The sequence below is a fragment of the Chlorocebus sabaeus genome, chromosome 21 (genome assembly GCF_047675955.1).
Source record: "Chlorocebus sabaeus isolate Y175 chromosome 21, mChlSab1.0.hap1, whole genome shotgun sequence".
In the NCBI taxonomy this organism is placed as follows: Eukaryota; Metazoa; Chordata; class Mammalia; order Primates; family Cercopithecidae; genus Chlorocebus; species Chlorocebus sabaeus.
In genome coordinates, this window is record NC_132924.1 from 27,742,789 (window position 1) to 27,765,587 (window position 22,799).

General features: G+C 41.1%; 1 protein-coding gene across 2 annotated transcripts in view; it reads right to left on the reverse strand.

The window, feature by feature from the left end:
- The window catches only part of BMPER (BMP binding endothelial regulator), a 245,664-nt gene that overhangs the window by 170,942 nt on the left and 51,923 nt on the right, over positions 1 to 22,799 (reverse strand). For both annotated transcript variants that reach the window (XM_007981643.3, XM_007981640.3), the window contains exons 4-6: positions 13,331 to 13,413; positions 9,791 to 9,881; positions 5,420 to 5,502 (exon numbers count right to left, since the gene is read on the reverse strand). In XM_007981643.3, the coding sequence (XP_007979834.3) occupies positions 5,420 to 5,502; positions 9,791 to 9,881; positions 13,331 to 13,413 (257 nt within the window). The remainder of the gene's footprint in view (positions 1 to 5,419; positions 5,503 to 9,790; positions 9,882 to 13,330; positions 13,414 to 22,799) is intronic.

Genomic DNA, 22,799 nt, shown 5'->3' on the forward strand with positions numbered 1-22,799 from the left:
ATGGGTAAACAGGGATGATGCAGTTTAACAAGTGATAAGAAAGCACCACGTTTTCTGAGTGAGTCATGATGATAGTCGCACCTAAAAATGTTAGGTCTGCTTCTGGAATGGATAAGAGCAAAAGGTTGTGAAATCCCCTCCAGATAATCCGCAAACATTATCACGTACTCAATTGTCTGGAATGCCATAGAGATGGACCAGCTGAAACCAGGATGTACAATCATGTGTGAGGCATTTGTTTCATGATCTCAGGAATCCATCTCAATAAGACAGTGTCTTCCTGGTGGTCTGCCTCTCTGTCACCACATCACAAAAACATCAGTAGACAGATTTTCACAAATTCAGAGAGTGTAACTAAGTGGGTTGGACCACAAATACAAGCCACATGGCATATACAAGCCACTTGCCAGTGGGGACACCATGAAGAGTTTGCAGTTCATCCACTGGAGCTGGATAATACCCCCAAGGGATGCTTCACACACACACACACACACACACACACACAGACACACACACACACACACACAACTCCCTAGGATGTGCCCCCAAGGCAAACAGTAAGCTAGTGATAAGGGGATATCTGACCAGAGTTACTCTCCCAGGCAAGAATAGGCTGGCCAGCTTGGAAGGGCAGAAGCTACAGGATGGAAGAGGAAACATTACTCTTTCCTAGTGTACTACATCAAAAGACAGCAATAGGAAAGAAGAACGGGGACAACATTGTTGAGCGCCTGCCAGTGGTGCTAAGCACGGAGGAAGAGGGAGAGAAAGATGGCAGGGAAGCTATAGCAAATGAGAGCCACGGAGCCTCAGGAATACAAAAGAGAAAACATTTGCTTCTCCTTGGGGGAATCATGTTCTCAGGGAGTTGCAGCGGGGTGGTGATAACAGACTTGGAAAGGTCAAGATTCACCAGGTGAGCAAGCAGAAGAAAGGAATTACAGACAGGGTAGCAGCATGAGCAAAGGACTGGAGGCAAAAGAGAGTAATAGGTTTGGGGAAAAGCTAATGGCTTAGTCTTCCAAACGTGTTTATGCATACGTGTGTATGCATATGCATCTGCACATATACGCATACATATTCACAAATATATGAATGTATAGATGTTTACGTGCATATATATGGACACATATGCACACATATATATGTTGTAGCTGACTCTGTTGCTGCCATACCCACATCCTCTCACCCTTACCACTTGGTGCATGTACATGCCCACACTTCTAACCTCCAGTCCAGTTAGTCCCTGATGATATTTTGACTTAAGCGATATGGATTCAGTAGAATATGTACTTTTGAGTATCCATACAACTATTCTGCTTTTCACTTTAAGTACAGTTTTTAAGAAGCTTAATGAGCTATTCAATACTTTATTATAAAATAGGCTTTGTATTAGATGATTTTGTCCAACTATACGCTAATATAAATGTTCTGAGCATGCTGAAGACAGGCTAGGCTAAGCTACAGTATTCAGTAGGTTAGGTGTGTTAAATGCATTTTTAACTTAAGATATCTTCAACTTACAATGCATTTATCGGAGCATAATTCCACTGTAAGTTGAGAAATATCTGTTTTTGTGTTTCTTCCTCTTGCTGCTAAAGACCACTCTGCCACTTGAGGGGTAGGCTGGAAATGCTACCCAATCGAGACCCCCCAGGAGCAGCCCTCAACCAAAGCCTGGTTAGAGTTGGTGTGTAGACATTTCAGTTCTCTCCCTCCTTCAGTGAAAACATTCTGAGGCATGAATTTTACACTGGCTTCCAGACTTTCCCCAGCAAGACTAAGCTCTGGTCACACACAATGGTAGCTCACTTGGTGTCAAAGTCTATTTGTACTATTATAACAAAATATCTGAGAGTGGGTAACTTATAAAGAACAGGAATTTATTTCTCACAGTTCTAAATGCCGGGAAGTCCAAGATCAACGTGCTGGCAGGTTTGGTGTCTGGTGAGGGCTGCTCTCTCTGCTTCCAAGATGGCGCCTTGTTGCTGCAACCTCCGAAGATGAGGAACACTGTGTCCTTACATCGCAGGAGTGACAGAAGGGCAAGAGAGATGAACTTCCTCCCTCAAGCCCTTGTATAAGGACACTTGGCCATTCATGACAGCAGAGACTTCGTGGCTTAATCACCTCCTAAATGTCCCACCTCTTAATACCACCACAATGGCAATTAAGTTTCAACTGAATTTTGGGGGACATTCAGACTATAGCACTTAGTGACATTCCCTCAACTGGCTGCTTCTTCATCCTTGTCTCCCCTCCACACTCTTCTGCCCATGCCTTCTGTATCTCCCAAATAAACTACTTACACATATATACTTGTCTCAGGCTCTGTTTCTGGGGCATCCAATCTTAAACACGTGTATGTTAGAAATGTGTTGAGAAGTATCTTAGAAATGTGTATGTTTGTATTTGTATTTATAGGCATATTTTTATATACTTACATATATATGTGTGTGTGCGTGTGTAGATACATGCAATTATAGATATAGAGATATACAAACAAATATATAGTCACATAAATACTATATACATGCTCCAATGCACAATAGGTTTATATTTCTCTATATATACATCTTTCTATTTTTACCAAAGCAAAACAGGTTTTTACATGCAGTCTTCATTTGTACAAGGGAAGCTGCAGCCTAACATTATTAACACCCCTCTGGTAGCCTCCTCAGTGGGGCATGTGGCCTCGCACATGTCCCGTCTAAAACCCTTCTTCAGCTTTGCCCCTTCACGCAGCAAGACGGCACCCCACACCTGCACGCACCTCACATGCCAAAGCTTCCAAGCTGGCTGCCAGGGCAACACTGGCAAACTCCATGCCTCCTAGTTAAACTCCACGCCTCCAGGCCATACATTTGGAATATTCCATTCTAAAGTGAACATCTCCACAGTTACTATCCTCAAGAGAGGGCCGTTTGCTGCCAAGACATTACTTTTTATTTTAGTGTACTCCATCAAAAGGTAGCAAAAATGAAAGAATATTAAAAACCAGATTATTTTACTAACAAGCTACCAAAAAGCGAGCTTACACCTCAAATGTGTGTGTTCATAAAAGAAAAACTGCTCTCATGACACTCCCCATACCCAAGCTGGTACACAAATGTCCTATCCTCAAGCAAGAACTCCATTGCCTCTCCCATTTATTCTGTTAATCTAAAGACTGATATCAGGAACATAATCAAATCATCAGTCGCCCTTTGAGTGCTGAGGGTGGCACTGCAGAAAACTAGAAAGAATACAGGAATACATGAAATTAAATACAAGGATATGAGAAAGGAATAGACTCCAGGTCTGGCAAGAACTCACTAGGCAGGAAAACTTGGTGTTTCATTCATCATGCATTGTGTTTAGAAACATAAGAAATTAGAATGCCTGCAGTACATTTTGGTTTGTGACCCCTGTACATATCATCTCTAAGCTCATTTCTAGTTCCAGCACTGGAGAACTCAGCTGGCTGTCATTGGTACAGCTGCAGGAACTTTCCATTTTCTTTACCACCTTCTAAATTTCCTCTCCAAGGAGGCTCAGCTGCCTGACCTTGGCACACCTTTACCCGGAAAGGCAGTTCATTCAGATGCACATTTACAATTTCCTATTGAAATATGCCTTGTTTTTTCTCAGCCTACTCCCAGAAGCATAAGATTATTGTTAAAAAATTATCAGAAAGCTTCATAGTTTACAGTATGGAAGAAATAAAATTGAGAAATGGGTAATATTTAATGGCAAATAGAAATCATTTACATAAAAAAAAAAGCTATTTAGGCCAGGCATACTGGCTCACACCTGTAATCCCAGCATTTTGGGAGGCTGAGGCGGGCAGATCACTTGAGGTCAGGAGTTCCAGACCAGCCTGGCCAACACGGTGAAACCCCATTTCTACTAAAAATACAAAAATTAGCCAGGCATGGTGGCGCATACCTGTAATCCCAGCTATGCGGGAGGCTGCGGCAGGAGAATCACTTGAATCTGGAGTCAGAGGCTACAGTGAGCTGACGTAGCACCACTGCACTCCAGCCTGGGAGACAGAGAAAGACTCTGTCTCAAAAAATAAAAAATCAAAATTAGCAGGAGAGGAACAACATGGCGATTGAGTTGGAATATGCAAGCTCATGGCTATTTTCATGAGTACTTTGTGTTTTTTTATATATTATTATATACGTGATGTATATTATGTATATTGCATACGTTTTATATCTAGATACATAGACACATACATATATACTCTCTTCCTCCCTCCCTTTCTTTTTACCTCCTTCTACCCCATACAAAAGCCATCACACTTGGTCATATTTCCCCTAATCTGTATTCTCTAGGTTGGGTGCATGTGTACTGAAGGGAGGAGGAAAGATTTTCGAAAAGACATGTAGAGTAACAACAAATGCTATGATTTATGATGATCCACATATGATTCTGTTTTGGTGAAATTAGGATGCTAGAGTTACCCATGTATTTTCCTTTTAATATTCTGAGATGCAGACTGAGTCACAAGTGACTTGGAAAATGTATGTTCTTTATTATAATAGATTAAAAGCTTAAAAAATAGATGTTTGTACTAATTCCCTACTGTAAATAACTTGGAGCAGCTGGTTAAGACTAGATTCTCTGTCACTACCACCACCACTGTCTTCACCCTAAATTTAACATATATTAATGAAAAAGATCCCTTTAAAATAATAGTACTTGCCAAGTTCTTTTTTATATCTAAGCTTGTTGGAGAGATCGTTAGTATATGGCTTAGAATTCAGTAATGCTTGGAAAGACAAGCCTATGACTTCGTCTGATTCCTCCTCTGCCCTGAACCCACCATTTCAGGCGATTTCCTCCTATCCACTCTGCAACCTGTAAATGATCAGCCCTCAAACCAGGTTCTCACCCCTCAGGATGCACAGAAGCAAGCTGTGTTTGTCCCCATCACTTTTTATTTGGCTGCACTAAAAAAACAAGCAGCTGCCTCAGTAAGAAGCTCCTCAGCCCCTGAGGAACAGAAAATCCATGCTTTCCCCAAAAAAAGGAGGCACATGGAGGAAAGGCAGCCTCTCTTCCTCACGCTTCGGAGCGGAGTTTCTCAATCGGGAGCAAGTTTGCCCTCCATGGGCCAATGGGTGGTCTGCAGACATTGGTGGTGGTATAGCTGGAGGGGTTTACTGGCATCCAGTTGTTGGAGCCAGGGGACCCTGCTAAACATCCTGCAATGCACAGGACAGGCCCATGAAGAAGAATTTCCCAGCCCAGAATGTCAGTAGCACCGAGCCAGGTGGATGAGCTTTTCCCTCGGCTCCACATCAGGAGGGACTGACATTTCCCCAGAAAGGAGTCGAGGGAGAGGCTGTAGAGACTGGGGGTGCTCTTGGTGAGTACAAGCAGCACTTAGCCCAAAGGACACCCTGCGAACATCCACAGCAGGACTTACAGTGCAGGAACACTTTGTACATTTGCTTCCTTCCGGCTGAAATTCCTCTCCTTCTTGATACTGCACACCCTCAAACACACACCCTGGAAAGCAGAGAAGAGTTTAGAATTAGGGCAACAGCCACCGTCATTCAACCTGACACAATCCTTCCATCCACAGTTCATCTATTGCCTATCTCCACCCAGCCGAGTGTCCTCTTCAACCAGGGGACAAGATTGCTGTATAGTGTGAAAAGAAAAAAACAGAGGCAAAAGATGGGCATGGGACCCAAAACCCCAAAGATCCTGGAAAACAAATAAGACATTGGAGCCCAGGATAGCCCAAGGGGCAGCAGTGCACCATAGAGAGCCATGCAGGGAGCTGCGTGGTGATCATGCTGCCCACTGCCAGAGGGACCAAACCCAGAGGGGCCAGAGGAGGCAGATGGAAGGCCAAGGGAGAGAAGTCAACCATGAGCTCAGAGCAGATGACACCAGGGGCTCCACTCGATGAGTACCTAAGAATGGCACAGCCTCTACCACATCCTAGGTACCCCTACCTCACTCCATATCCCCAATGATCCTACAAAGTAGGTACTTTCATCACTCTTTTCACAGATAAGGAAAATGTGGCTCAGAGGGGAAAGTAACTCACCCCAGCTGGCAGGTGGCAGAGCTAGAATTCAAAATCAGTTCTGACCCATCTGCTGCACTGTTCAGAGGACCAGGTACAAAGGCAAGAAGGGGCAGAGGCAGGACAGGAGGTATCACATGGGTTTTCAGCCCCACACTCTCTGTTAAAGGGGCTGTGGCCCCCTCCAAGTTTGAGCTAATAATAGGACCAAAACCCAGGAGATGTTCCCTATTCAGAAAGATGCCCGGCACACTGCCAAATTCCAAAGAGAGGTCATAAATGGCAGGACGCACAGACTAGACAGGAACCCTATGTCATACAGGCCATGGGACAACTATGAGTTAACAGCAAAGCCACTTTCCTTAGGACTGACCTCACAAGGTGCTGGGCCAGGACAGCTGAGGTCACTTTCTCCATGGAAGACAGTGTTGGGAGCAGAGCTAGCAGTGGGCAAAACTTAGCCAAAGCGGGGTCTTGTGGAAGACTGCTCCATGCCCCTGAAATGAGTGTTCAAGGCCTGCCAGCTAAAGCCATCTGCAGAACCCACCCAGCTCTTGTTGCTGCTGGTTCCTGACAAAGAAGAATGGGCATTACCCCCACCTGATCTGGCCACTGACCTTATCCATCTTAGGCTAGATACAGAGCCCTTTGTTAAATGGAAGACATGCAGACAAGTGCTACTGAGCCTGAAGTTGCATTACCAAGTGAAACTGTGGTTTAAAAAAATGCCCCAGGCATAAGATCTGTATGCTACTGGCATGCAGAGTTAGCAATCAAGCAGCTCCTTGGTATTCTCAGTGATGCCAGAAGGCTTGGTAAGTGTGGGATCCTCCTAGCGGCTGTATCTCAGCACTGTTACTATGGCAAATACCCAGTCGTCTCTCTTTAAAGTGCACTTCCAACAAGGCAGCTTCAATTCTTTCATACAGGTTTGCACCACTGATTTTGTCATACAGATTGCCAGATTAACTATAACAATCTACACTTGACCACTTAAAGGAATTTTAAATGAAAATTCTATGCAAATTGTTTCCATCACAACCCACCATTCCTGAGCAAAGAGCCCAGCGAAAAGGAAGGAGCAGTCGACCAAGAATGCCCTAAAATCTGCTTTGGGAAGAAACTGACCACGGATTACGTGTTTGTCATTACACAGAATGCCATTTCCTGATCTATGCCAGTCCTTCCGAGTGACCAAGGAGGATATCCAAGGCTTCTCTTGACTCTCACTCTCTAGGTTTGCCTGAAGACTCCCTCACAAGACAAAAGATAATGCCTTGTGGATACAGTTCCTTCTGGATCCTCCAATTTGCATCCCAAAGGCTGGCCTTTGAAATTAAGGAGAGGAAATGAAATTGATTCATGACCCCATAACTGAGGACACAGAGCCTGCCCAGGTGTCAGGGGGCTGGTGGGTGACACTGGCACACCAATTCTTAAAGATTTGCCTCCCAGAGCACCTGGACCTAAGCTTCTCAATTCTTGCGGCGTGTACAGGTATGGGAGGTAGTGCCCTATGGTGGTCAGAAAAGAAGAGGGGCTGGATCCCAACCCCATCTTTGGCCCTTACTCACTCACAGACCTCAGGCAGGCACTTATTCTCGGTGGGCCTAATTTCTTCTTGTGTAAACAGTGGATGGCTGTGAGGACTTAGCACTGTAATATGAGCAGTCATGGAGTTCAGCCCTTTCCTTCCTAGAAACCCAACCAAAAAGAGAGTGGAAGAAGCAATGGCTCAAATATAACTTCAACTGCTGAAATAGATCACTCTGCTGTTTGTGTACCCACAGTTTCAAAGGCAGCCTGAAAATATGACTATCTCCTAAGTGAGGAGAATGTTCTACAGGGTGAGAGGTCTTGGGCTTGAAGTGTTCCATTTCGTTATTGTTGGTCCATGACGGATCCCATGGTTGTAAGGAGCGGGCAGCTCTGAGTTGATTCTGTGTCAATAAAGCAACAGTCGGCTGGGCACGGTGGCTCACGCCTGTAATCCCAGCACTGTGGGAGGCCGAGGCAGGTGGGTCATGAGGTCAGGAGATCGAGACCATCCTGACTAACAGGGTGAAACCCTATTTCTACTAAAAATACAAAAAAATTAGCCAGGCGTGGTGGCAGGCGCCTGTAGTCCCAGCTACTTGGGAGGCTGAGGCAAAAGAATAGCATGAACCCGGGAGGTGGAGGTTGCAGTGAGCCGAGATCATGCCACTGTACTCCCGCCTGGGCAGCAGAGCGAGATTCCATCTCAAATAAAATAAATTAATTAATTAAATAAATAAATAATAAAGCAACAGTGTACTCAACACAACTGAATTCATATTTAAGAGCTATGATATTTTTAAATCTATATGGTATATAAAATATGCTCTGTTATCAATGTCAGGGTTGGCTGTGTATAGAAATTATCTGAAGATCTGAGACCCCAGAGTTCCTCAGAGATTCTGATGGAATTGGTCTGGGATGCAGCTTGATCATCACGACTGATTTTTTTAAGGATTTCCAGGTGACTCTGGTATGCAGCCTGGACAACTACTGATCTCATTGAATAAAGATCCTGTAGGCATTTAAGGATACAGTTAGGTGATACAAACCTTTCAACGCATTCTGAAGGAAAAGCACTCAAGCAATCTCTGCTTGATAGACACAAAATAACTGGATAATGGAAAAAATAATGTTACTTTCAACGAGTTTTTGGCTTTCATGTAAGCTCATGAACAACACAAGCTTTATAGAAATCCCAGTGTGAAAAAGGAGCTGAATAAAGACAGCCAGGGGAGCTGAGGAGGGTTAGACATGAGTGGAAGCTGGCTATCCTTGTCATTCAAGGGTGAGAAAAGGCTGAACTCTGAAAGGGACCATGCCTTTCAGACCGCATGGAGGAAAGTGACAGGTGCCTGAGAATGGAGCAGGAGCTCATCTCTGCAGTGTCCAGTGGTGCCTTAGCCACTTCACAGGAAGTTTCCAAGAACAGAAGGCCCTTTGGAGATTAACCTCAAAAGCAGAGCAGTAGTCGTATTACCACTCTGGAGGAAAAGCACTCAGAAAAAAAAAACAAAAAAAAAAAACAAAAAAAAAAAACAAAATGCAGAACGCCTGTCGGAGACTATCGGCCAGTGGCTTAAGAGATCAGGAAAAATCTCTCACCTCGAAATCCCCAGGCTTGTATGTAAGGGCAGGAAAAGATGTAGGAGGCCTTTGTAATCCTGTTCAGAAAAGTAAAAGGAAACGTTCCAGCCACTGCAAAGGAAAGATCCTTTTGCTGTCAGCTAGAAAGCAGGTCCCTCTAAAAAAGACAGAGGGTTCACCTTGTTGAACCACACAGAAAACTGAGACCAGCAAAACCCTAAGCTAAATTCACTTAGGGACACAGCTCTCAGTTTTCAGAAAACATCTGGTCACCTCATCACCACGGCAAGCTCTGGCCAGGATTTTGCAATATGAAGCAGTAAAAAGACATTTCTGGAAGCCAGAGAAAGCCACAGCCTTTTCTTCCAAAATAAGCATTACCTGTGGCTCTGTGGAGTGGAAAGCAGACCTCGGAGCCTGGAGAACCTGCATGCCAGGACCTCCAGCACATTGCATTCATGCTGGGCACACCAAGGAGGCCAAGCGGATATTTCTATGCAAAGGAGCTCGCTCTCTAAACCCATTAGGTACACAGATGTAAAGGGAAGAAAATTTCCAACAAGAGGGGTTGGGAGATTTATGCATTCCTGAGGGAACACACAGAGATTTCCAGCCTCGCCTTCCTGAGAACGTTACCTGGACATGTGGGGCAGCACATTCCCAGATGCTCCAAAGGGCTTTTACAGTGAACAACACAGCGCACCTCAGACTCTGTGACAACGCCCTCCTGAAACACAGAACACCACAAGCAAAGTCAGCCCGGAATTCCCACGGAATTACTACTTTTGGAAAGTGACCTAAGTAGGAGAAGTGTCCAAGCACAACAACCGCAAAGCTTGGTGGGTGTCAGGGCAAGAGGTATGAGACACCAACGAGGTGAGATCCAGGCTCACCCCAATCAATGCTCTAGAACTCAGTGCAAATCTGTCGCCTCTTATTTTCCCTGTCTTTGCTTTCTCTTTGGCCCTAATTTCTTGCTTCCTTTTAAATCTAGTTTTTAAGACCTTCTTGCTGTCAGTAAGTACCCAACAGAATCTAGCTGCCCATTCACAGTTGTTTTAGGTTTTCCACACTCCTATACTTTCTGTCATTGTTATTCATGTCAAGCCATTAATGGTGAGTCACAGAGTATAAGCATCTTAACCCAGACTAGCACCTGGAGAACCTAAATCCTTACCAACCTTCTAGAAATAATTAGACCAGCTCCGCAATCTTAGAAATGTCACTCTGCCTCACACAGAGCCTAGGTCTCAGTTTTCCTCAAGCATCAAAGGAAGGGATTAGACAAAACTATTTTTAAGTTCATATTATATATGTCAAAATAGAGACTTTAGGGCTTAGTAATAAATCAAGTGAGTCTCAAATTGATATTGGGACTCTAATATCACCTTAATGTCAATTGAAATATTTTTAGAATTAATTTTCAGAGTTGGCCTTCGAAGGGCTTTCTCCAGATTCTCTACCTATTTTGTAAATGGATTTGTGTTTTATTTTTGGTTTGGTTTTTGTTGTTGTCTGTGATGGGAGGGGTGGCACAGGCTGAAAACAAACATAACAAATTGACAACTAGGTCATTTTCTTCATCGTGTCTGATACCACATCATCTCAACCCAACAAGAAGGGCTACATCCTCAATGTTTTCACATCATGTCAGGCCTGAGGTTTCCACTCACTGGAGAATTTGTTATGGCTTAAATCACATGGGAAAGAAAAAAAACAACTAAGGTACCAGCAATATATAACATCACAAAAAGATCCATGCTTTAGTTATGTAACTGAAGCAATGCAAAAAGCTATGCATGGCCCCAAATCAATTTTCCTTCAGTATCTGCAATCCAGATGGAGGATTTAGGTTAGTTCCCAGCATGAATTTCCTGTCCATGATCTTCAAATTTTCCTCTTCCCATAAGAAATTAAAAGCAGGAAAATAAAGGTAAATTTCTCACCATCAGAGCTCCCTTGGTAGGAAGATATAAGAAATAGGTAGAATTCAATTCAAATGGATCTAAGCCAGATCGTTAGACTTCCTGTCATCTGTCTGAGACCTTGTTGTACCCAATCCATGCAGGCGCTCTACCAGAAGCATTTTTAATAACAGTTTGGCTTTCTGCTTACAACTACCCCTGAAAAGAGTACTATTTCTGTTTTATAGGTGGTTAAAGTGAGGTACAGCAAGGTTAAGCAGCAAGTTATGTGAGTGTCAGAATCTATATTTCACCTATTGCCCTACACTGCATCCTCTGTTACTGATTTTGTGCCCTGAGAAAAGAAGAGCATGCAAAGAGAGGTTGCCATTGTGTCATTCTGCAGAGAAGCAAGAAGACTTCCCTGACAGGTGCCAGTAAATGGCAATTTCCTGCATTCCAAGATAAGGTCTCATACCTAAAGAAGGAAGCAAGTCAGTAGAGGGAAGGTCCCAGCTGAGCAAAGGAGCAGCCTTTGGTAGGTCCCTTCACCGCAGCTTGCTTTTCTGCATATTGAATAAATATTATCCTAGCTAGCAGGGCACAAACAAGGTTTTAGAAAGGAGGAAAAATGAAAGGCAAAGTTCCTCTTGGGTAGGTAACATCCACTTTTTGTGCCCCATCTTACAGGTCAGCATCTCCTGACTTCCAAGGCTGCTGGACTTTAAGACCTCTTTCAACAGTAATTAGAGATTCCTGCAGCACTCTTTCTGGGCCCTACTGACCAGAGATGCTAGGCAACTGGAGTTTCAGGGTTAACAATGGATAATGGCTTAATGTGTTATTCAGTCAACAAAATAGTTCCTCCCATATAATAGCTTCCACTTAATTTAAACAAAGTCTTCACCCAAAGGCAGCAAAGTTCACCCATGGCTGGTCCATCCAACTTGAGGATCTTCAAAACCTCTGACTGTTACATAGGAATACTATGCTAGACTCCAGAGGATATGTGCTTGTCTTGTTTAGCATTGTAACCATGGCTTTGGTTTTCTGAGTGCTCTATCAAAGAGTGGAAATTTTGCTCGTCAAGAGTCAGGGCATGGGTGAAGTGATATAAATTTTGGAACATATGTGGGATTTTGGTGTTATGGAACTTATTGCTCTCATCCCTTTGCAGTATGACACTGATTGCACCTGCAACCTGGAGTAAAAATCCAGCAAATATTTGTTGATTTAATAACTTATTATTTATATTTGTTTACCTACTGCTTATTTTAACAAGTAACAGATTTCCTACATAAATAAGCTGAATATTTAACTAAATAAATAGCTGAAGTTCTTATGAATGAACACAACTATCATGGCATATAATAGGAGTGTAACTACATAAAATTTAGATTTCAGTAAACTAAATGTCACTATGCTTAAGATAAGAGCAAGGAGAAACATCCATTATTATATTAACCTTTCAATCTCCTTTAAATGCAAAAGCATATCCTTGGACAACGAAATGGGGTTAGGGATAAAATGATTTAACAGCACCTTCTCTACAAAGAAGAATTTTTTAGTTTTGTCAAAATTAGATGAGCATAATTTTTAACAGAGTACGTACAAAGAGTTTTTGTGTGCTTGTTTTTTTTAAAGGAGGAGTTTGAAAATTTAGACTTTTCATTTCTGCTTTAGTTTATCTTGCTGTGTTTAACACCTGATGGGGTTAGAACCATGTGGAATCACTGCTTTTTTCAGAGTTCAATAAGGATCAGCCACGGTGGACTCCCTAGTTGCTGAATTGGTGGTTTTTTAATTTGTCAGGTTGAAATCATCGAGTTACAGTATACTAATTGCTTCAACGTAATAGTTTACAGATTGGATCCAGTTCAAAATCTTTCTAAATCAAAGGGAAACATACATCCTTTAACAAAACCCCCTTTCTGCTAAGAGGAATTCATGTTTTGCTCAAAGATGACTTCACAGGAAGACATGAATTTTCCCCAAGGACATGTGCATCTTCCTGGAGTTTTTCCAGGCACAATTGAACAATGGTGGACAATTCCGCTGTGCTTCTGGAAGCAAGTTCTACACAATATCTATGCTGCACCTGTCTCGTTATGATGAATGTCACAGTAAGTACACACAAGAATACATTGCTTTTTCATTGGTTTTTCATTTTTGTTTGACCTTTTTAGGGTTTTGTTCTGTGTTGTGTGAAGGGGTGACTAAAGAGGACTCTATGGATTCCTTTTTACTAAAGAGAGAAATAGTTGAACTTTACCTGGCACTGGCGTAGAACACAAGGCTCAGCCGGGCTCTGCCATTTGAAGGAGCTGTTATAGGTATTTCCTTCATAGGTGCAACCTAGACAGGAGACACAGAAGCAGGAAGAAAGGCCAAGAATGGATATGGGTTTCCTTTACTGTTTGGAGCAAAATAAGTTGTGTTCTCTAAGCCCAAATTAGCTATCACAGGAACCACCATGCTCTTTGGCTACTTTTTCCCAAAACACAACTAAGCCTTCTAAGTCTCCACTTGACATTCACTTACATTAATTCATTGACTACTGAAAAGATTAACCTCCTGGATTATATCATCAAGTGCAAAGCCATAGATTGATGAACTCTCATAGCCAAAATGTATAACCTTACGACTTGACTTATGCCTAATGATGTATGAGGAGTAACAGAGCTAAAAACACCACTATGAAAAGGGATCTTACATGAGAGTAAATTAACTCAAGATCAAGAGTGAAGCTTAAAACATGATAGAAAATAAAAGCAGAAAATTAAAATACAGGAATTGAACGCAAAATTCTATACCCATCCAAGATTGTTGATGAGCTACTGTCTTCACTAGATAAAACGTTCAACTCTTACCTACATTTCTAAGAGCTAAAATTTCATATTTATTTTTTATATTACTTTTAGGTAGTGAATTAGATTAAGCAAATCTGAAACAACCCAAGTATGGATTATCACAGGTTTATTCATTGGCAAAAAGAGAAGTCAAAGGCCAGAGATCCTCAAAAGAAGAAATAAGCCAGTTAGCTTGAGTTTCTATGGAAAAGGGCCAAAGAAACAACAGTGTGGAAATCACAGCCTAGGTCTTGAGTCAGTTTGTACAAATACCCCTCCACACTGTGGGTTACACAATCTAGGAAGATGCACCTGGCAATGCCTATAGTCACTGTATCCTTAGAAGCCCGTTAGGCAAAGAGATTTAACAATACATAGTCTGGGTTGCTTAATACAAAAAGTACAGAAGCAGGAACACACACATGTGATAATGCAGAAATAAAAGGGCCTGGCTCTCTGTTTCAATGACTGATTTCTGGCAAGCTAATCAACCTCAATTCACATCACGTTTTTCTTGTCCAAGACACAGAGAAGAGACTCACTCCTTCCATGAGAACTTTTAGATAATGCTGTGGTTAAAACAAAACAAAAAAAAAATCCCTCTTAATACATTCAAGCAGAATAACAAAGGACTTAGAAAATATTCAATAGATGTTTTCATAAACTTGGAACTATGATCTGAATTCCCAAAGAATTATGAATGATTGAAAAGGGCTCATTAATACTCTGCCTTCTAGTTCCTACAAATCAAATTACTAAAGTACACAGCTGATTGGAAACACATTAGGGAAATGCTTTCACTATATATTTTTTAATTTCCTTTGCATGAAGTGTTACAGAGATAAAATGTTCAACCACAGGAACCCCTAGCACACTACAAATACTTAGGCCAAACCGAGAATGAATACAGTAAATTTTCAACAATGAAAACCAATATAAAACAATTTGGTCTAGCATAAATCTTACTGAACAAACGCACTTACAAGAGACGTGCCATGTGCATGTCTGATCCACTAACACAGACTCATTCAGATAATAAATAACTTGCTCCGAGAGATGGAGGCGGGGAAATCAGAGAACCAAAGCCAATTCATGTTAAGTCCAAGTAAATATGAAACGCCTGCCAAGTCTGCAGTGGAGTTTCCAAATATGTTATATATTTTCATCATCTGAATTAAAAAACTGAAAGAAAGGGTAACTTTTTGCTGCTAATAGTGCAGGCAAAGATCTTGCCTTTTTTGTTTTAGAGGAGGAAGTGTACTACAAAATCCATGTGGGCCAGGGTTAAGAGACTGTTCCCAAACAATGCCAGGTCATGTGCAAAGGGCTCCCAGGAGGAGCACCAGGCCGTCTGAATTATTCCACTCTTTATGGGATAAAAGGTATTGGAATAAATGGTCCACAGTGCAAGGAAACCAACAGTGTTTTCTGCTTCAAATAACTGTCAGTGGGAAGCCTTGTTCCTCCACCATATTTTACCACATAAAGAAAGATTGGACAATAATACTGGAAAATCAGATGAAGGTCACTTTGTGAAGTGCTCCATTGCTTAACCAACCTTGTTTACATGTCATTCTACCACATCTGAGTCCATATAACAGATCTTCTCAAATGACGGATGAATCTGAGTGACTGAATAGACTGCAAAACATCTGTGAAAATTCCTTTAGTAAATGTAATCCACACCTTTTCCTTCTTCACCTACCCTCACTACCATCAACTACTTATGGAGACTTCAGTACATCAAGCATTAGAGTGGATTTCATATGTAAGGACTCTCAGAAAAAAAAGATAATTAAGGAAAGGACATTCTCATCGCTCTTTGGGTTTATGTTCTAAGATAAACATGTTATTTTAATTCATGAAACTAATGAGCTAAATGAAGACTCAGATATACAATCAAAGAAAACATTGTATGTACTCCAAAAATAAATGACTTCTTATTTTCTGTTAGATAAATTTCTTTACAATTAATTCTATTTGCCACCAACTTTATGCTACTAATAGGGTAAACAGACAGTATCTTGCCCTATTTTTATTTAAATTACAGAGAGATGGAATATACTATCTCTTATTGGCCATGGTAGAAAGAGATGCAGACAAAATTTTCCATCATACATCCAGGCATTGTTTCTCAAACTCCCTCTAGTGAGAGACCAGATTTGTTTTTGTTTTTGTTTGTTTGCTTTTTGGTTTTTGTTTTGAGATGGAGTTTTGTTCTTCTCTCCCAGGCTAGAATGCAATGGCATGATCTCGGCTCACTGCAACCTCCGCCTCTCAGGTTCAAGTGATTCTCCAGCCTCAGCCTCCTGAGTAGCTGGGATTACAGGTGCCTGCCACCACAACCGGCTAATTTTTGTATTTTTAGTAGAGACGGGGTTTCCCCATGTTGGCCAGGCTGGTCTTGAACTCCTGACCTCAAGTGATCCACCCGCCTCTGCTTCCCAAAGTGCTGGGATTACAGGCGTGAGCCACCACACCCTGCCTTTGTTTTTGTTTTTTAATCCAGTGTGGACTGATACTTTGATAAAATATAATAAAAGTGATCTACCAGAAAAAAACTGAATTTCAAAGAGACAAAATATAAGCCTAACTTTTATTATTACATGTAATAGGTACAGAATACACTACCAAATTATATTAAACATCTCTGTTTACTGTCCATTTCTGTACTCATCTTATCGTAGACCAGCACCATGGACCACATTCTGGGACACGTTCTGGGTTTAATTGCATTGAGAGTTATATTATGGGAGCAGGAGGAACAACTCAATGAAATAATATAAATATATTCAAGTGTTGATGTTTAGAATAGAAGCAAACTTACAGATATTATAGTTTATCTCCTTCTTTTTACAGATGAGAAAATTTGCACAAAAAGGCTAAAGGGCTTACTCCAAATTAGAAGAAATTAGATTTGAAACTAACACTAGAATCCAGGTGCCGTGTGAAAATTACATTTTTACGACCAGGTCTAAATTGCTAGTATTATTTTAGCATTTTGCAATTCAGCATAATAACGTTTGCTTTGAGGATTTCATGGCCCAGGAATTAAACCAGCATTTGTCCATATAAAATTAAATCATAGCAGATCTAGTAATTAAATAAAAGAGTAAGTGACTGGAATAATTAGATGACTGGTCAGGTAAATATGCAGCAACCAGTAAAGCAGCTTTTTTTTTCTTTAAATATTTAAAAGAAACTCCCTACAAGGGATTTATAAACATTCATGAGTTTTCCTCTAGTGACAAAAAGCATTTGAGATTTTATAAGCTTCAATAAAACCATCAGTACTGCAGCGGGAGGTGTGGTAATTTTCTGATAAAATCACTACGATATCTTTAAACCAGCAGTTCTCAAGTGAGAGCGACTTTGCCTTTCACCCTAACCCCTACCCAGGGGACTTTGGGCAACATTAGGAGACATCTCGGGTTATCACAGCTGGAAGATACGGAGTGCTATAGGTATCTAATGGGTAGAGGCCAGGGATGATGCTAAACATCCGACAATGCGCACCAAGGATTAACCAGCTCAAAATTTAGATTGTGCCAAGGATGAAAAACCCTGATTTAAACCATCACGCAAAGCTCAATGGTTCTTCCTTACATCTAAAATAATACAACAATGAGCCTAAATCAGCTACGCTTTTCTTTTGTATATATTTTGGCTTTCTTATGTTAATTATTTTCAGGATGGGAAAGAACTCCAGAGTATTTGTCCTAACATTCCTATTCTTGCGGAGAAGCTTGGCTTAGCCAACTAGTCAACTGAGAAAACGAGGCAACGAAAACAGGAAGAGCACAAATTAATTGAATCCACAGTTAAGCAATAAAACTCATTTTTCCTATTAGTTGTGACCTTTTTCAGTGGCCACATTATCCCCAGGGAGAAAGAATACCACACATTTTCATCATTCTGTTGTTAAAATAGCTGTTAAAAATCATCAGGACCATAAAGAAATGGCATTGGCCTTCTAATGAGCCTTAGCTGTGCCTAGTTTCTCCCATTTAGTCTTAATCCTCTCATTTTTCACATTAACATCAGTCAAATGGCAAAGAACTGGATCTTACCATTATGAATAACTTACCCCCTGGTACCCAAAGCCTTCACAACATGCCCCCAACCTACCTTTCCAGTTCTTTCCCTTCATCCCTAGAACTCCATGTCATTGCCTGGGGTTACCTTCACAGTGAATTTGCAAGCTTCTGAATGCATGTTCAAGTTCCTCAACTAAGGCTATCTGGCTTCTGACCCTACCATCCCTCCGCTAAAACTTTACTCTCTTGTGCTATAGCTGCCTTCTAAGGGCCCAAGAAAAAGACACTCAGTCGTTATTGTCTGGAGCCTCTTTGTGGAGGGCTGACCGGGCTTTCCTTCTTCAATGCCCTCCCACACCTTCTAGATGCTCTCTCCCAGTTACCTCTCCAGCCTCTCTACTCTATCCTCAGCTAAGCTGCTGGTTATTTCTCGCCTGCCTGGACTATTGCAACAGGCTCACTGACTGTTTCTTCGGCCTGTGGTAGGGACCTTTCTTAAGCCATCCTCCTACACAGCCGTCACTGTGTGCTCTTTCTGGCCTGCTCATGTCATTCACAATGACCAATGGTGCACAGCCTGGCTGAGGTATAAACTAGGCACACCCACCCCTAGCCCTTTTATTCTAGACAAATTGGATCAAAGTTTCCAAAAGTAGGAAGTGGAAGAGGAATCTAACATGTAGCCAGGATTGAAAACCATGGACCTTTACTAAACATCAAAGAGATCCCAGGCCTGGCCTCAACTCACCTCTTCATCCTCTCTTCTGCTGCTCCCAAACTTGTACTCCCTCCATTGCAGAGAAGCTCTACTTAGAATTCTCCAAAACATGGCCAGAAGATCTCAACCTGAGATTTTGCACATCCTGGTCCCTTATTGAAAAGCCTTGATCTCATCCATTTTCTCCACCTCCATTGTCCCACAAGGAAACCTAGGTCACCCAAGCTTTCCTTCCTTGCCTAATTCATCCTTTTTCAAGACTCAGCTTAAGATCATAGTCTCTGGGAAGCCTTCCATGAAACTTCCCCACTCAGGGTATGCTCCTGTGTTCTTTCTCCATGCACAACGTGAATTCCAAGTCCCTTTGTTTACGGGAAGGACTTGATAAATGTTTAATTTCATTGGTAATAAATAGTAGGCACCAACATACAGCTATTCCTATAAACCACAGAAATAGAACATGGAAAAGGTGACATTCACTGGACCTCCTGTTTTCTCTTGGGTATGTGGGCCCATTCAACTCCTCTTCCAGAAACAGGAAAGCTTCCTTGGAGCTATTCAGATAAGTGAACTTTCAGTAGAGTGCCTTTTCCTTTCAAAAACCTACTTTGGTTGCCCAACTACTGGTTTATTCTTGACTATTTTTTTAATAAGCACATAAACAGTCATATTTATTTAAATTAAACCAAACTGGGAGTCTTTGAAGTCATTTCATGCCACATGGCACAAGGAAACAGAGCAGACAGGTCTGCCATGCTTTGCTGCTTCCAGGCCACCTGATAGGGCACCCCTGCTCCCCTGGACTTGGTCAATAAGCCCCAAATTACCCCAGCCCAATACAATTTTTTAAATGAACCACTTTTCAGACACTGTTCTCCAGAAACATATGGAAGTATAATCAAAAGGGATAAACATAAAATCTGACTATCCATTCTGGGGCTTAAACAGTGTCCTTAAGACTTCATTTAAAACAGGCTTTTATTACTCTTCGAGGCTGTACCTACCATGAATCCTGGAGGCAATTGAGCTTATTTTTGGCTAATGGGAATTTTATAGCCAAACCATTTCCTCAGTCTCAAGAGAAAGAATCAGGCCCATGAACTGAGTTCTTAAATAGTAGTGTGTGCTCCCTCACCACAAAAATTTTTTTCATTGCTTTTTTAGTTTCGCTTCCAATTAGGAATTCAATATGTGATTGAAATGAAATAATTGGCAATAGAAAAAAATGATAGAAAGCTATTTCACGTAATTTTTGATGATTTAATGAATAAACCCCAAATAAGCAGAAATTTCAGATGAGTACAGTGAATCACTTGCAAATTCAACTCACTTCACCAGTATAAAGGAAGGAAAAAAAACTTCCACATGAAACTTTGTGTTTACTGGAGACTGTAAAGTGATGAAATTGTGACTCAGTCACATAACTTTATAGTATCATAATAGATACAGTATCTGCCATTGATCATAAGGTAATACAATACATTCTATGAACCACAAATAAATTGGGATTCTAGTCAATAAAATACACTTTTGAATTTTTAATGTAATTAATACAATAAAGGGAATATGCAATGCATTAAGGGAGAAAAATCCTTGCCGCAACTTTTTATACATCACCCACCATTCTTGTGTTTGCTGTCTTCTCAGCATAAACACTTCTAAATATGGGAGTGCCTATTGCTTAGGGCTGAATCCCATTGAAAAAACCATCCCACCCTCAGCACCCCACTGTCAAGCAGTCAGCCCTCATTGCCTCTCAACAGGAAAAGAAAGAAGAACTAAGTTGAGCTCATGCTGAACAAAAATGGAGAAAGAAGGAAAATAGTATTACACCAGGAGAGACAGTCTTGTGAGATTATAAGGCAGAAAAACGTCACTGAAGGCCACTTCCAAAGATGAGGTACCAAAAACAATTCGAAAAATATTATACAAATAATCTTCCACAGGAAAAGGGAAAAAAAAGAAAGAAAATTTAAATAATTGCATAATTATTATAGGTGAGGCATTGAACTTGGAGTTTTCACGTAAAGGACTTAATTTCATTCTCATAAAAGCACTTATATTAGTCTGTTCTCACACTGCTAATAAAGACATACACGAGACTGGGTAATGTGTAAAGAAAAGAAGTTTAATGGACTCACAGTTCCATAAGGCTGGGGAGGCCTCACAACTAGGGTGGAAGATGAAGGAAGAGCAAAAGGACTTCTCACATGGTGGCAGGAGAGACAGCGTGTCCAGAGGAACTCCCCTTTATAAAACCAGCATATCTTGTGAGACTTATTCACCACCATGAAGAACAGTATGAGGGAAATTGCCCCCATGATTCAATTATCTCCACCTGGCCCCACCCTTGATACATGGGGATTATCACATTTCAAAATGAGATTTGGGTGGGGACACAGAGACAAACCATACTGGCACTATAGAACAGATAACAAGGACCTCGTAGTGCAAAGAGAGCACATCTAACTCCACAACAGATAACATTTTACCCCCAATATTTAGAAATAAGGGAACCAAGCTTCAGAAAAGCACAATTACTTTGGGAACAAATGGCCACCCTTCTGCCTTACTCTAAAATCCATGTTCCATTCACTATGTGGGTTGCGCTAGACACAAAGAAGGAGTTCAGAAAGTGGTAGCTTCAGTAGTAAAAGTGTTGTCCCTGGGGAAGATGGCATGCTTCCTTTCAATGATACTTTAAAAGGATGTTCCAGTGGTGGTAGAAAGCCAGTATTTAAGGTTAAATGCAGATTTTGCGGCTAGAGTGGTAAGAGCTGATTTTGAGGACTTAGTTTGAACTCTGTTCTAAATGTATTTACATTTGGCTACCAACTATGCTAAGCCTTGGGCCTTTCAACATTAGAAAGCAACAAATAATGAGGGCTCAAAGCATCAACTTCAAACATCTAATGGTGAATTCACACATTTTTCATAATAGGAACATGTTTTGCAATGGGATTCAGCCCTGAGCAACAGGCACTCCCATATTTAGAAGTGTTTATGCTAAGAAGACAGCAAATGCAAGAATGGTGGGTGATGTATAAAAAGTTACAGCAAGGACTTTTCTCCCTTAATGCATTTCATAATAGGAACATGTTTCTAGTTTGGGGTGCATAGTAGCAGCCTAAGAAACTAAGATTTATTTAAAGACAACAAACAACCAACAACCTCATAAGAAAAATTACGGTGACTACAGACAAAAAGTCAAGAATGGAACCCTCAGTTTCCTCAAAGTAATTTCAAAGACACCAGTGACAGTATAAAGAATAAATGCATTATCTACAACACACATATGAAACACCATCTGTGTCACTAATGCATTATCCTGCATGATTTTTATAGTTTGGAAAGCATATTACTTAATGTAAACTCTCTGGCTGATTAAATAGGGTGTTCAGGACTCATCAGGAAAAGTTGTCAAAAATACTCCACCATCACTCTTTATCTTTTATTTTTAATTCTGAAATATAGATTCATAGAAAAGTGCAAACAAATATACAGGGAGGTTCTATGCACCCTTTGCCCAGCCTCCTCCAGTATTAACATCTTGTATAACTACAGGACAGCAGCAAAACAAGGAAATTGACAATTGTGTAATCCACAAAGCTTATTCAGATTTTTCCCAGTTTTATACGCACTCATTTGTGTCTGTCTGGGTGTATGTTTCTGTGCAGTTTTATTACGTGTATATTCTTGTAACCACGTAACATACAGAATTGTTTTATCACAACAAGACTCCCTCAAGCTATTCGTTTATAACAACACTCAGTCTGCTTCTTGCCTCTGTCTCTAACCCCTGGCAACCACTAGTCAGCTCTCCATTTCTATGATTTTGTTACTCAAGAATATTAAAGGAATCATCTAGTATACAGCCTTTTGAGGTTGACTCTTTTCTCTCTGAATAATTATTCTGAGCTCCATCCAACTTGTTGCATGTATCAATTGTTTGTTCCTTTTTATTGCTCAGTATCCATACCATTCCTTGGTATGGATATACTACAGCTGGTTTAACCACTCACCCACTGAAGGGCATCTGGGTTGTTTCCAGTTTTTTACCTTTTACAAACAATGCTGTGATGAACATTTGTTCATTGTTTCACTGGCATAAATACTCAAGAGTGCAATTACTGGGTC